Here is a 14538-nt window from a genome sequence, read left to right on the forward strand (position 1 = left end):
AGCCCTGTGGCAACAGACAAGGGGACTTCATTCACTTCACCAAAGGACAGACAAACCCATGAATAAACTGGTGTAAATGGTTTAGTTATGTAGCCTATAGAGTATTGTCTTTATTTACCATATGGTCAATACATTATTAATTCATGTTTTACTGATCAGTAACTATTTAAATCAGTTAACCTTGAAATTGTGTTTTTTTTACATGTTTCATAAAATTTAGAATGAAACCATTTAAACATTTGATACTGATCTCATACAGACTTAAAGAGTTTTTAATTTCTTGGGGGGTGGCCATGAAGGGAAGAGAGCTAAAACATTGTGTTTAAGCCTTCAGAAAAGTGAGATATGGATTGTGTCAGGTCATAGTGCCAATGGCTTCCTAATATTTTGCACACATTTTTTGTGCACAATGGGTTTCCTATATTTGTTTCACTATTCCTGTTTCTTCAGCTCAAGACAGAAATAATCTACTATACTTAACCACGATTCATCATGATCATGATCATGCATTAGGAATCACCTCTGATTTCCACATTTTCACAAGTAGCCTACCCTTGTGAGGATGAGGCCACTTTTACATATCTCCTACAAACATTACACAGGTTTAAATATTGATTATCCTGACAAGACATAGAGTCTTGAGAGCTTATATGTGGACATATATGTGTAAGGGATTTAAACTGTATGTTTATGTGGGCATCTTTATAAGCTCAAACTGAAAAGAAATGATACATTTTTTAAATATTGGATCCCTGCAGAATATAGGTGAGCATGCCAGATTTTCCATTTGCAGTTTTTCTTTTTTTACTAGTATATGCACTAAGACAAGTGGGCTTTTCCCTAGGACCCTTCTTGTTACACTAATGTGAACGGCATTTGGGTTATCATTAATGCTATTATGTGGTGTTTGAGTACAGTATATGTGCTTATGCATGCTTAACGCTGGCTGTTCTGGGTCACTGAAGACACACCTGCGCCTCTCTCTCTCTCTCTCTCTCTCTCTCTCTCTCTCTCTCTCTCTCTCTCTCTCACTTATGTGCCATCTAGCTCTGAAATCTCCTCTTGGAGTGCTGACCGGCTGATGCCAGCGCTTCAGCTGCTCTGCTTGCGACCCAAGCCTCGCCAAACTAGAGCCATGATCACACTCCACTGCCCGCCTCCCCTCCCTGCTCTCCCCCACACCATTCTTATACCATATGTCCTTGAGAAGGGAAAGACCCCAAGTCCCCTTGCTGAACTAACAAAACCCTCATTTGCCCTGCCCCCCCCCCACTCAGTCTTTCTCTTTCTCTTTCTCAACCCACACACACATGCAGAGGGATTTTGCACGAGTTCATGCACATACACAACTAGACAGCTCAATTGATCACTAATGTACTGTAGGGGTTGTTGTGTAAGGTCTGTACATTTGCACACCTCACTGCTATTTGCTAGATGTTTTCAGAAATACAACAACACAGGATTTGAGGATATCAAGGTGGTATCAAAATTCCCAAAGCACCTCAAAGGCATCCAGCTTATCGTGCAACAAATAAACTGTCAACTAGAAAAGCATGTCATCCAAAATCAAAGAAGCGTTACTAAAAGGAAATGCAGCACAAATAAATTGAACTTGTCACCTCAAGCCATGACTTCATTCTAGTGTGCTGGTCTCATTTCATGTCACTGCATCATTTACTTGACTCAGTCTTCTAGATGGGAATACCTTGCTATGACTCACATCTTGGAGAAGAAAAAAACTTGTGGTTCTTTCCTTTCTCTTGTTATGTATCCTCTATTTTCTTGTGTCTTAGATAAGGATATAGACATGTATCCTTTTACTGTTTAGGTGTGTGCGTATGCTAATTAGATATCATGCATCCACTTGTATCTGTACTGTATGTGCAATGAATGGGAGAAAATCCCATTTCCACACCACCTTAATATAGATCTAATGAATGCAGCTTTCAATGTCATAGCAAAGTACAATACGTCGCTCATCTCTCCTGAGAGGGAGATAGAGCACGGGGGCTGTAATGGAGGATGGGGGAAATGGACAGAATGAGGAAAAGAAAGAGAAGATGAAGAGAGGAAATAGAACGCGGGCATGAGGGTTGGGTCAGGGTAAAATACATGTGTTGTCATCCCCAGTACAGTAAGATGGAGAAAGGGAGGTGATAAATGGGGGATAGGGTGGAGCAGAGCCACTATTTCCCTATAATCCTTCTCCTTGATGCATGGGCTGGATGTGTGGCAGAGAGAGCGAGGCAAGAGAGTATGGGAAACACCGCCGAGCTTCCAGACGGAAACAAAGGGTTGCAGTGGAGACAGAGTGGAGTTAGATCTCAAATCCCTTTCCAACATCAGGCAGGAATAGACACACCAGTACGGTGGGAGGCATTCTTGCAAACATAAGTAAAGCAGCGAGCAGGGTAGCAATCCAAGCACATTTACAAGAAGGAGGCAGGGAGGGAGAGGGAGGAGAGAGCGCAGATCTATTAGAAAAGGAAGGGGGGGGGGGTGTTGCATGCTCACAGAGTGTGACAGAGCTAGAGCGATTCCATGAGCGAGAAAGAGACAGAGAAAGAGAGGGAGAGCACAAAGCGGAGATGAGAAGCAAACACTGAGATAGAAGTAGTTGGCAGGACTGAGATCTGCACACAAACGTGAGCAAAGGAGGGGAAGGAGGAAGAGAGTGGCGGTTGATGGAGAACAGGAGGAGGGTTAGAGAGGGATGCAAGATGATGGAGCCCAGAAATAGGCTTCTCAGGACAGCTTTTCATCCCCGCTCTATGCGGCAGACATGACTCTGGGCATTGGCCTGTGCTGAAATTAGCCAGGGGGACAACGCAGGACAGCAGGTCTGCAGCACACTGCCTTGGTTCAGCATCACTGGATGCAGCAAGGCAGCTGATTTATTACTGAGGGGCTGGGTGGCAGCGTGTTTGTGCAGGTTTGTGTGTACGGCTCTGAGTGTGCGGCTCTGAGTGTGTGTGTGTGTGTGTGTGTGTGTATGCAGGTTTTTATTGGTCCTTGTAGCGCTTGGAGCTGTGGAGCGACAATTCCTCCAGTCGTAAAATGACATTTAGCAGGCGGCAGCTTTGTGTCCTGGTGGGGATCTGCAGTCCTTAGTAGGAAGTGGGTGAGTGGGATTCCAAGCTGTCATTGAGTGCAAGTGTGTGTGTTTATGGTGCTGTTTGTTGAGGTGAGCCAAGGAGGATCAGATATGCAGCGTGCGTGTGTTAAGGTTAGAGCAGCAAATGTGCAGTAAAGGCAAAGATTCTACACAATGCAAGGACGAGCGCAGAACAGCACTGATGGCAGGAAGTGCAGGTAGAGTACAAGGAGTGCCCTGGGGGTAGGGTGGAGGACGAAGGCGGGCACAGAGGAGGAAGAGACAGAGGAGAATAGAACAAGGGGACGGAGAGAGGCAAATGGAAAAGAGAGGGTGATCATGGCTGTCATACAGTGAGCTATAGCATATGCTGTAGTGCAGAACAGAGTGGTGCGGCAGGGGGAGGACAAGCATCACTACGCAGGGGAGGGGGAGAGACTGAGGGAGAGAGGAGGGGTAGGCAATCAGCACAGCACCTCTCCTCCACCAGGAAGAGAAGCACAGCGGGACAGGCCCATGAGAAGACACTCACTTACCCACACACAGTCAAAGGCGCACTGACGCGTGGCCACGTCAACGTGTAGAGGTCAAAAGGGAGCTGGTGCGGGACGGGAGTTGGGTGTACCCCCGCTGGCCGGCAGGTCCACAAGAGGGCAGGCCGGTCCTGGGAAGATATAGAAGAAGGAGTCCGCTGTCCAGTGGTCTTCACAAGTCCTGTTTCTTCTGACAGCCGTGCCACCTCTCCATCACCATGGGGGAATGGACCATTTTGGAGAGGCTGCTGGAGGCTGCTGTCCAGCAGCACTCTACCATGATTGGAAGGTAAGACACTGATGGATTCTGTTTGTCAAGGTTTTTATTTTCTTTAGGTTTTGTATCCGTGGTTTTGTTTATACTGATGACCTGGGTTTTTTTTATGTAGCTGACCGTGAATGTTTTCTTGTATGTATCAGTTAATGAACCTCCCTCCTCAGGCTTGTCCCAGTGCTCTCCTCTGTTCTACAGTCCCCCACAGTCATCACTGCCTCCCCCGTCCTTTCCTCCTCTCTGCTCTCCTCACCCGTATCCTGCACATCCATCATTAGTGAAGGGATGAACTAATTGCACATGATCAATGGCAGGCTTAACTGGGCATTATGGTTAATTCAGAAAGGTTCCTGTGTTGATACCTATTAGCCTAGCTATTGATAGATAACGCTTGATGCTGTTGGTCACAGACCAATAAGACAGAAGGAGAGGGGAGAGGGAGTGAGAGGAGAGCGGAGGTGATGAAGATGAAAGGATGGTGAGCAAGCAGGTGTGGGAGGTAGAATCAAAGGGGGAGAAAATGGCTCTGAACTCTGCGCAAACTTGAGACAAAAAACAAGTTCATTCAATTTGTTCTTATCAGCAGACTGATTTGCATCATAGTGAAAGTCTGTTCAGACTTTTCTCATATTTTGTGAGAGAATGGTTCGTGGTGGAGGGTTGAACAGATGAGCTGTACGTTTGATTAGCAGTGGAGACATGCCATGGAGACATGCTGTAAAATCTGCGTGAAAAAAGTGCTTCACATCTTCTCTGTGTGACTAAGTAAATGCAAAAGTGAAATTTTCCACCCATTAAGCACAATCCAAATATCACGCTGGGACACTCATTTGGAAAATTGAGTCAAAGTGGTTTAGCCTGTGAGACCCAGCTGTGTAGATTTGTAATTCGAAAATTGCTTTTCAGAAAGAAGAAAAAGCCACAAGAGATTAGGAATTTGACTGCACTGCTGTGCTCATTAACCCAGACCTCAGGTAGTCCGCAACAAGGGCATGGCCTAAACTTCTCTCTGCTCCAGTGGAATTTTGTGTGTGTTCCTCTTTGTCTAAGTTAAAATAGTGAAAATTGGCCTCATGCCTTTATTGACTACTGTAACAACATTGTACCTGAATCAGAGCAACCGAGATGATGTGAGCCCCATTATAGCTAAACCTCTGTTGACCAGGGATCTGAAACCATGTGTGATGGAGATTTTCCTTCCAATCAAACACTACACCAAGTCATTTCAGTGAGTTCTTCCTCTGCGGTTGAAAGTGCCTTAAACAATGAAATCACCTGGTATAGTCCTCAGATGGAATGAAAACCTGCATATAGTACAGCATGTTGACTTGATTTAAAGATGCATTAAGCAATATTTTGTGCCATTAATGATACGACTCCCTCCTGCTTATGGGATTGGTAGTATTGCCGATATCACAGAGAATCAACACCTCACTATGAAGCTTGCAGCTTTCAGCCAATTTTAGCTCATTGTTTTGGTTTCTGGAGCGACAAGTCCAAAACAATGTTTTATGAACGTGTACGACTGTGGGCAGCTGCTCCCAACTCAGAAGCTAAAACAAGCTAATTGTACGCTAACTGCCCAGCGCGAAATGGCAAAGAGCCGAATGATCTGGGGAAGAAACTCAAACATTTAGCGGGCCAAAAAGAAACAGATTTTTTCTCATGCGCTGGAAGACCAAACAAGGGCTAAACGCCAGTGAATATTGGAATTACATTCAACAGGTGGCCAGAAAAAGGAGACCAAAGGGATGTCCGTGTTGCTCTGTTTCTGCTGGATTTGTAAGTAGGCAACTGTTTGCTAACATGTTAGCCATAACAACTTCATAAGCTAATTGCTCACTGTTGTGAACTTGTTCTGGAGTCTTTCCGCCCCCTAGTGGTCATGAATTACTTAATGCAGCTTTAAAATCCAGTCCTGGCAGCTGAATCAGTAATACCCTGTGAGCACAGGGTACAAAGAATGCTGAAAATCAATCTTTGGATGATTCAATGACTGTAAGCCACCCACAGTTTTTCAGAGGCACAGAAGCAACTCTCAATTTGTCTGCTACCTCTTTTTAAAGTCCTAATTAACACTCTGATGATGTAATGGCTCCCTCTTGAATGCTTAATTTGAGCTATTCGTTGATCATGCACGTCACTGGTTTAACATCACTAAAATACATTTAGGCAAATGAGCAGTGCTTTTTAGAATAGTCCTTTGTGCACCAGTTTTTGTCCTCACATGATATACTCTACTAGATTAATTACCCGCTGTGTAAACTTCCAAAATAACATAACATGAGATAGTGGAATGATATTATGTAAAATAGTTCCCTCTTACAGTAAGTAGTTTGTGTGATGCCCGGGACACAGCTATGTGCTACTGTGCTGAATACAGTGACATGTTCTGTAAATGATCCCTTTGTGTTTTGGCCTCCCTCAGACTTTGTTTGTCCTACAAGGCTCTCTAGTTGACCCTAGGGCATTAGCTGTAACATTAGCGGATTTCCAATGAGGTTCCCTTTTTCTACTCCGCTTGTCTATGCTATGCAAGTCAAGACACATTGTCTCTGGAATCACTTTGTACAGTATTTTGTGAGTATTTCAGGCTAGAGATCCCTAAATTTGTTTTTAACCTTGCGCAACCCAACAGTGGAGCAGTTTTTATTGTTGTCCCTGTTGGCTAGCTGGTTTACAGGAAATATCAATAAATGTATTGGAGAATTCTTATACAGTTTGGTGGACAGAGAGACACTGGGTTAGGGTGTAGCAGTTTATTATTAGGTGGTGGTCTGGATCTTGGCTTTTTACCTGTAGACAGACATTTTCAGACATGACACAATCTTAGACAATAAAAATAACACAAAAACAACTAAAGATAAAGACTTGATTCCTAATCCAAAGCATGTGTCTGCATGGTCAGGAAATCAATGACACTTAACATTTAAATGATCAGAATGATGTTTTTGGATGTACCAGCAAGTTGGAGAATTGTTTACCACTGGCACTGCCATTTGTGCTGTAAAGATGCCTCCTAGATTGTTAATGAGCAACTCCACTCTAAATCAAGTATGGAGTCAAAATTGTTGCACTGACCTCTATGGGTTGAAAGGTTCAAGTCTGTTGCACCACTGACCACACCCAACAATCCAGTTGGGTGTGGTCAGGTGTGGTCTGTTGCACTGAACACAACCAACTACGATGTAGCGTTGCACTTTTGTGCATTGTGAAGTCCTGCACTTCACAGGGTGTGGCCGGAGCATGCAGCAACCACTAGATGGCATCACATGTAGAAAGTTCAGCCTGTGTGTAGTTTCTTTGAAAGAGTTTGCATGTGTGCGCTTGCAGTTCAAAGGATGCTGTTCCAAAGAACAGAACAGTGATGTCTCCCTATGGCTGAAAAGTCTCCCCTGCATCAAAACTTTGGAACTTGGTTGCATGTCAGTCATCTATTTGAGTGCCAACCCTCTCTCTTGCAACGTGAGGATATAGTTCTACCATGAGACACTGTTAGATAGCATTGTCGGATGTCTAGACTGTCTAATCCAGCTACAATTAAGCTGTTTCTTAATTGTAGGTTTAAGCTAACCAATGCCCTGGCACAGGATAGACAATTAAACTAGGAATACACAACAGTGTTAAAAACAGAAATGGACCATCTCTACACAGTGGCATAGGTTAGCTTAATTATGGTCTTTGAAAGAGACAGACAAATTGAGAGTTGCTTCTGTGCCTCTGACTAACCACAGGTGGCTTGCATATTACAACTCATTCAAAGCTTTATGTGTATGTATTGTGTATTGTGATTGTTTTAATAAGCCTGACTTCTAACTGGACATTGTACAGCGTGTGCATGGATAACCAATGACTGTAATCATGCTAACACTGTAGAAGAAATCATTGTCAAGGCTGCATTAACCTCATTCTCTAGCACAAACCCCATTGACTGCATATTCACAGTTATAATGACTCTTGGACTTTCAGCATTAGAATACTGGCAGTTCAGTATGGCCTGTAAAGAGTTTGAATGTATATCACTCAGTATGTTAATTAAAGAAATGAATTAAGTGTCTGTTCTTAATGGGCAGAGGTAACATACTAACTGATGAGGACAACCAGTGCTGTAGATATAGTTGGTGCAGATAATATAACAACAGGGTTTTGGGCTTTTTTGATCCAAATTTTTAGTGGAACATACTCATACTTATTACAAATATTCCTACAAATATTTTTTTCGCAGGGACTATGTTGACTGACTTTCAAAGCAACTACAGATGATCACGCTTTCTATTGACTTTAACATACCTGATTTTTGTCATCCAAATTAATAAATTGCTTTTCTGTTGATATGCTGATGATGCACTGGTGTATTTGTTGAAATATAACACCAGCAGCCTTGATAATGTTTGCAGTTGTCTTATATGTCTCATAATGATTCATTTGCAACCAATATTAAACTGTCAAACAGAGATTTGTTGGTAGGTCTGGTGTAGCACTTTACAACAGAATTATGTACAAATAGCCAAATCTTGTTAAATCTACCATTAAAAGTGTGTACTTTTCCTTTCGCACTCTGTACTATTGCTGCTTATGAGACTGGTATTTAAAAACCTTGACAATGCTGTATATTCCCATGCACACAAAACATGTTTAATCCAGTGGGACAAACAACTGCTTGTGTAATTTGCCAGTTTGCCAAAAACAGAGATTTGGCTACACAACACTGCAAACAGTTACATTTTGAGGGTATTTGTCTGGCATCTAGGACCATCCCATCATGTGTATTTGCTGAGCCAGACCAGGTAGACTTGCATTTTTTTTTTACATGTGAGACACTGTTGTTGTTTTCTTTAAAACATGTGCTATGGATTTTCAATTTAACTTCTCGGACAGCTCTACATTTTATATATAAAAATCTAAATCTTCTGCTATTGAACATAATTCTGTGATGCATATTCCTATCTGAGGGCAATAAAATGTATCATACACATACATGATATATTAAAACATGACATACTACATCTTTGATGCTCAGGGGTTTTGCAGATCACAGGTGTGCTTGTTTGTGTGTTCCACCGTGAGACGATGAAGCCTTTGGGTTTGAGATACACACCTTGCAGGTAGGAAGGAAAAAAAAGAAAGGAAGAAAGTGGGTTGATGCATCTTTCCTTACACTGCAATGCTGCAGTGAGGTCAGCGGCAAAGACAAGCAGAGCGAGAAACAAAAGAGGCAGAGATAATGGAGGACTGGAGTGATCTAAGGGAGATAAAATAATAAAGACTGCTGGATAGAAGAACAGAGAGAAGAGAAGGGGAGCTGTAGAACAGGGGGGAGGAAGGAAGTTTTTAGTGCTGAGAATCTGTGTCAGAGCTCATTCCTCTGAAGCTGCTGACTGACCCTGCTACTTAGGAAACAGTCTGCACACAAACTCGATATGTGTCCTCTACATTGATGGGGTCTTCTAAAAAGACATTTGTGTTTTTTAATTTTACATACATCTGAATGTGATGCTCAAACTGTAACGCTCATAAAAGGTAAGGATGATGCCATCTTGAGAGAAATTACATGCATTATGCATGTTTGGCTAAATAAACAACTCATTTAACCAGCAGAAGTTGTCTGTTGTCAAAGGTGTAATGAACTCATCATGTATTTTTCATTACATTTTATACACTGCATTTGAATCACCACAATCGTCATCTTAAAAAATAGAAGTTTGTTCATATTTAATTCATCTACTCTATGAAAAAAATCTAAATCCATTTCGTTTTTCATGTGTAACAAAGACAGATCTATTATTTAACATCTATCACGCCCCTCTTTAGCATTATAAATACTTCATGAAATCTTAATAAATGTTATGTGAGTCTTGTTGCAACTGATGTCAAGTCTGCATTAAAAATGTATGCAGATTTGTCCAGCCTTTTAATATAATGGATGGAGTGGTTCTCTGTTTATATGGTAACACAACAGCACTTCAATGGACAGTCCTGAAAGGTTGGATGAAACCAAAATAACTAAAACTCTAAAAGCAAAATACAGATGAAAATGGTTCACTGATGTAGTTTTTTAAGAACATTGGGGACTATGAGTGTTTTTTGTGTTCTCCCTGGACTTTGCCTAAATAGGTCAGGATCAACAAGAAGGAGATACCCTACGTTGAGTAGGGCATCCTCCTTCTCTCAGTATAATTTAGCATGTAGGAATGCTCTGCTTTAATTGAGGGCATCACCATGTTGACTAGTGCACCAACATTTATTTCAAGTATCATTAATAATATGCTCCCTGAAGAAAAATCTATGGTGTCTGAAAAGATTGTGTTGCAAAGCAAACAAGCAAGCAATATTTCAGCGTTTGACAGGATTAGTAAATCCTCATGCTTTGGTGAGGAGCGGGACTGTCTTTTAAATGAAACCATTTTTCTGTACATCCAGAGTTGTCATTAGCTTATTTGTGTAGCAATCCCTGATTATTGATTGCGCTGTTCGACAGGGGGATTTCAGTAAAGCTGAGCTCAGCCTTTATTGAGCGTAGGCTATTATTCATTCTAGCAACACATTGATGGAGTGTATATGAGCTTCACCGGGCGTGTAATGTTTCTCTATACATGGCCTTAATGTTTTTTATTTCAATGATTTCCTCACACATTTGAATTCCTTAGTTATGTTGGAACAATGTTTATCAAGTTTTTATGGCCAGTGACCCCATTGTCAACTCTCATAAACATACAGTACTTTGTTTTCGGGGCATGATTTCAAGATCATAAAGGCAGATAGAAGTAGACTGTACAGAGAGGATTTTTTGCGTTGTGCGGTTAAGATGCATCCAGCAAATATGATAAATCAGACTTGAAAATCTATAATTAAATTAAAGTTTAACTTACTGGTTAGTTAACACATTTTTTGAAGATCTGTGGTTTTGTTGTATTTTATATTCCAAATGAAAACACATTTTAAATTACTTTAGTTCATCAACGTTTAGAATGCATATTTACTTACAGTGAGTTATTTTCAAAATGATAGTACGGAACTGCAGTATTACATGAGGGAATTGAAGTGTCAGGTACATGAGCCATATTTCCTTAATGTGGTTATTGTGCTTTTGATTTCAGAGTAGATCGCTGATGAAAATGTATGCTGCGTACCAAAGTTGAAGGATGGGTGGCCAATCAAATTAAAAGTCTGATTGAATTAAAAATAGCAAACTAAACTGTTGGTCCAACACAGAATTTTCCAGCCAAGAAGAAAATTCTAGCAACAATTATCCGTGACAGCCAGGTAGCATCACATTGCCAAAAATGTGAATAATCTGCCATGAAGTTGGCAGAGTTGCTGTCCACAAGATTTTTTTTTAATGTTGTTAATATAATACACTTTAAAGCTGCACAAATCAAAATGGTTATCAATTATGTGTAGTGTGAAAGGGGTCGCCTACAGTGACACTACCACAGAGAATTATCACTCAACTGCAGGTCCTGTCATCTTTTAGCTCATTGTTTTGATTTCACATTTCTATTTCTATTCATTTCCTTGTTTCCATATGCAGGCGGCTGCTCTGTACACTTTAACCGAAGTGAAATAAAAACACCAGAAATGTGACATTGTGGTTGCCATGGTTAACTCTGGATGCATATTTAATTAATAGTTCACATCAATTACTCTTTAAATAAATATCAGTAGACACAGTGTAGTGCGAATCAACTATGACAATTTCAACATTATCAACGATATATAGCAATAATTAATTTAATTCCATAATTACATTTATACAAACTATCGATAGAAATACATTTTGTGAGAAACTTTGTGTAGAACAAAAACAATTATAATCATTTCATGTTCACGTCAGCTCCTACATCCTCCATCTTGGATTTTCTTGCAGACCAAGTGGGCCAATGCCTAGTCAGCTGACTCAGTGACTATTATGACTGAGTAGGTTCAACCATGTCAGTCCTATGTGTGAAATGTCACCAGAATGCACAAGGAGCCTTTTCCTTTCTAATCAGAGTGCAGTTTTGCATCACATTCACTCCACACACAATATTAACCACGCTTAGTAGTCTACATCACGTGACTTGTTGATAAAACATGACAACTCAAGCAGCCATGGTAAATTAACTGTAAGGTTAGCCATATAATTCTAGTTAACCACAACTCAAAGAGAGAAAAAGCTTGATAAAATAAATAGTATGTTAACTCACACATTTCAACAAAACAGAACAGAACTTGGGACGCCCCTTGTATTTACATCCTCTACTGATTGGTTCACATGTACTATATATGATTCCTATTTAGGGTTTGCAGCCCAATTGCCAAGGAGCTTAGAAACATATATAATTTCCCACGATTTCCCTCATTTACTTGCATCATTATGGGCTGACGTAACATACATTCAGCCAAATCTGTTCAGATTGGATAATGGAATGATTTTTTAGGTGGAAAAATATTAAAGGCATCAGGGATAATCAGCCCTAAAACCCCCACCTTGAACTTCTGGGTCCACCTTTTTTGTGTCTAATCTTTTCCAACATATTACTTGCCAAACATTGGGTAAACACAGCGTGGGATTTTGAATACAGCTCCAGTTACCTACAGAAAGTGTATGAACAGACAATATCAGGTTTAGTTGTCAGTTCCTCAAAATCAAAGAGAAAGGGATTTTGTCTAGCCTTACTATCTATCATATGTATATATATATATACTACATATATATATACTATATATAAAAGTTTTGGCTCACTTACAAATTTCCATTTCACTCCATTATAGACAGGATACCAGCTGATCTGGGTGGGTGGCTGATCTTTAATGCAATATCTACATTTCCCATTATCAGCAACCATTCATCCAATGTTCCAAATGCTCATTTTGTTTACTAATCTGATATTATTTTAAAAAACTAACTAAGAAAACATTAAACAACCCTTTTGCAAGTATGTAAGCACATAATGTAATCTGGAAACTGCTGCCCTGGTTAAAAAAAACAAGGCAACTGATCTCAGCTGGGATTCTGTCTATAATGGAGTCCAATGGAAATTTAATAATAATAATAATAAATTGAATTTGTATAGCGCTTTTCCCGAGCTCAAAGTCGCTTAACAGAGTAGAGACAGTTATTTAAAAAAGAAAAAAAACAACAAAAAAAAAACGAACGAAACGAAATTTGTGAGTGACCCCAAACTTTTGACCGGTAGTGTATATATATATAGAGGCGATGTCCAGTCCAGTCTGGTTCAAAGGGGGATACATTTGACTGAGCTTTAGTTTCCTTTAAGGGCTGCATGCAGAGTAAGTTATTTCTGCAAACTAAAATGGGTTACAGACATAAAATGTGTGGGTTGGGTGTAAATAACATTAATCTGCACTGTGTCCCACTGGATTAAAATCCATCTTCTGCTGTCATATGTATATTTGTGTTGATCATGTACCTCGGATTTCATTTATTTGAAGGTTTTCAAGCTATTTTAGAGATAATTGCTTTTGCATAATGTTTTCATCCCTTAGCTATAATTGAGATGAATACCAGAAAAAGACAAATGGGATGGAGGAAGGCTGCATCTGGTATACACTGACATCATCACCACACATGGTTAGGCTGTGCAATAAGTTAATAGAAAAGTTGTGTGTAGAATGTCTTCAAACACAATATCTTACAGCTTTAGGCCATTGTCGTGTTACTTGTTTGTTTCAACACAGAAGTCTAGCTTTAGAAAAAAAGATTTTAGCATAAGTAATTACTGATATTTTAATTGTAAATTGTAAGTAAGGTATTATCATAACTCTATCTCAGCCTAGGTATAATTGAGGCAGTTACCTGTAGCGTCTCCTCCAATTAACTTTCTCTGTTTCCTCCTTTATTCCTGAAAAACAGCTGGAAGTCATTTCCTTCAGAGTTGTTGTATGAGCAAGTGAGATAATTACATTTCTGTACGTTCTGTGGCACAAAGGAACTTCACAGTTTGAAAAGGCCTCTATGATGTTGTGTAAAATACCAAACTTTGAAGAATCCTATTTTTAAAAAACATTCATCTTTCATACTACTAGTAAAATACTCACTGAAGTGTTTAAAGAGGAGGTCACAAGAAAGTCAACCATCACACAAGCTCAGCTATCTATGAATGCATTCGTCACACCAACTCTTAATGGCACATCAGGCGGTCACACATGTCTGCCTAGAACGTGGGCAAGAATTAAAACCATTAAAACAGTTTGAGAGAGGAACAGTAGATGAGGGGCGGTAGGAAAAAAGTGTCTGCACTCTGATAATTAAGCTACCTAATTTCTATGCCTGGTAAGGTCTTTATTCATTATGTTCTGCCATCAGCAATCAGTGGAGCTTATTATTGACAGCATGTGGGTGGGAAGACTAGTTTTACTCTACATTTAATAGTGCACTTAGCCTTTAGAGGACTGTTAGAGAGCCAGTATAACTAAATGTGCAGATGTATTTTATACATTTGTTTACTCATACAGTAAAGGGTAATTTATATTCACAATGTGTATGTGAGAGTAAAGTGTGTGTGTGTGTGTGTGTCCCAATGTATCTGTTGTGCACGAGGTAATTGTTGTCCCTGGAGTCTGGTGACAGCAGCTGCTGTATGAATGAATGTGTGTGTGTGTGTGTGTGTGTGTGTGTGTGTGTGTGTGTGTGT

The 14538-nt window shown here is 40.3% G+C and overlaps 1 protein-coding gene across 2 annotated transcripts in view; it reads left to right on the top strand.

Annotated features, from left to right (window-relative positions):
• Nucleotides 1-2112: 2112 nt before the first annotated feature.
• LOC117955694 (gap junction delta-2 protein-like) overlaps nucleotides 2113-14538 on the top strand; it is a 19091-nt gene continuing 6665 nt past the window's right edge. Inside the window, exons 1-2 of one of the 2 annotated variants that reach the window (XM_034890340.1) lie at nucleotides 2113-3916; nucleotides 5627-5683. In XM_034890340.1, the coding sequence (XP_034746231.1) occupies nucleotides 3846-3916; nucleotides 5627-5683 (128 nt within the window). In that variant the 5' untranslated portion in view covers nucleotides 2113-3845. The remainder of the gene's footprint in view (nucleotides 3917-5626; nucleotides 5684-14538) is intronic. The other variant, XM_034890341.1, reaches the window with a different exon arrangement.

The sequence above is a fragment of the Etheostoma cragini genome, chromosome 13 (assembly GCF_013103735.1).
Source record: "Etheostoma cragini isolate CJK2018 chromosome 13, CSU_Ecrag_1.0, whole genome shotgun sequence".
Classification (NCBI taxonomy): domain Eukaryota; kingdom Metazoa; phylum Chordata; class Actinopteri; order Perciformes; family Percidae; genus Etheostoma; species Etheostoma cragini.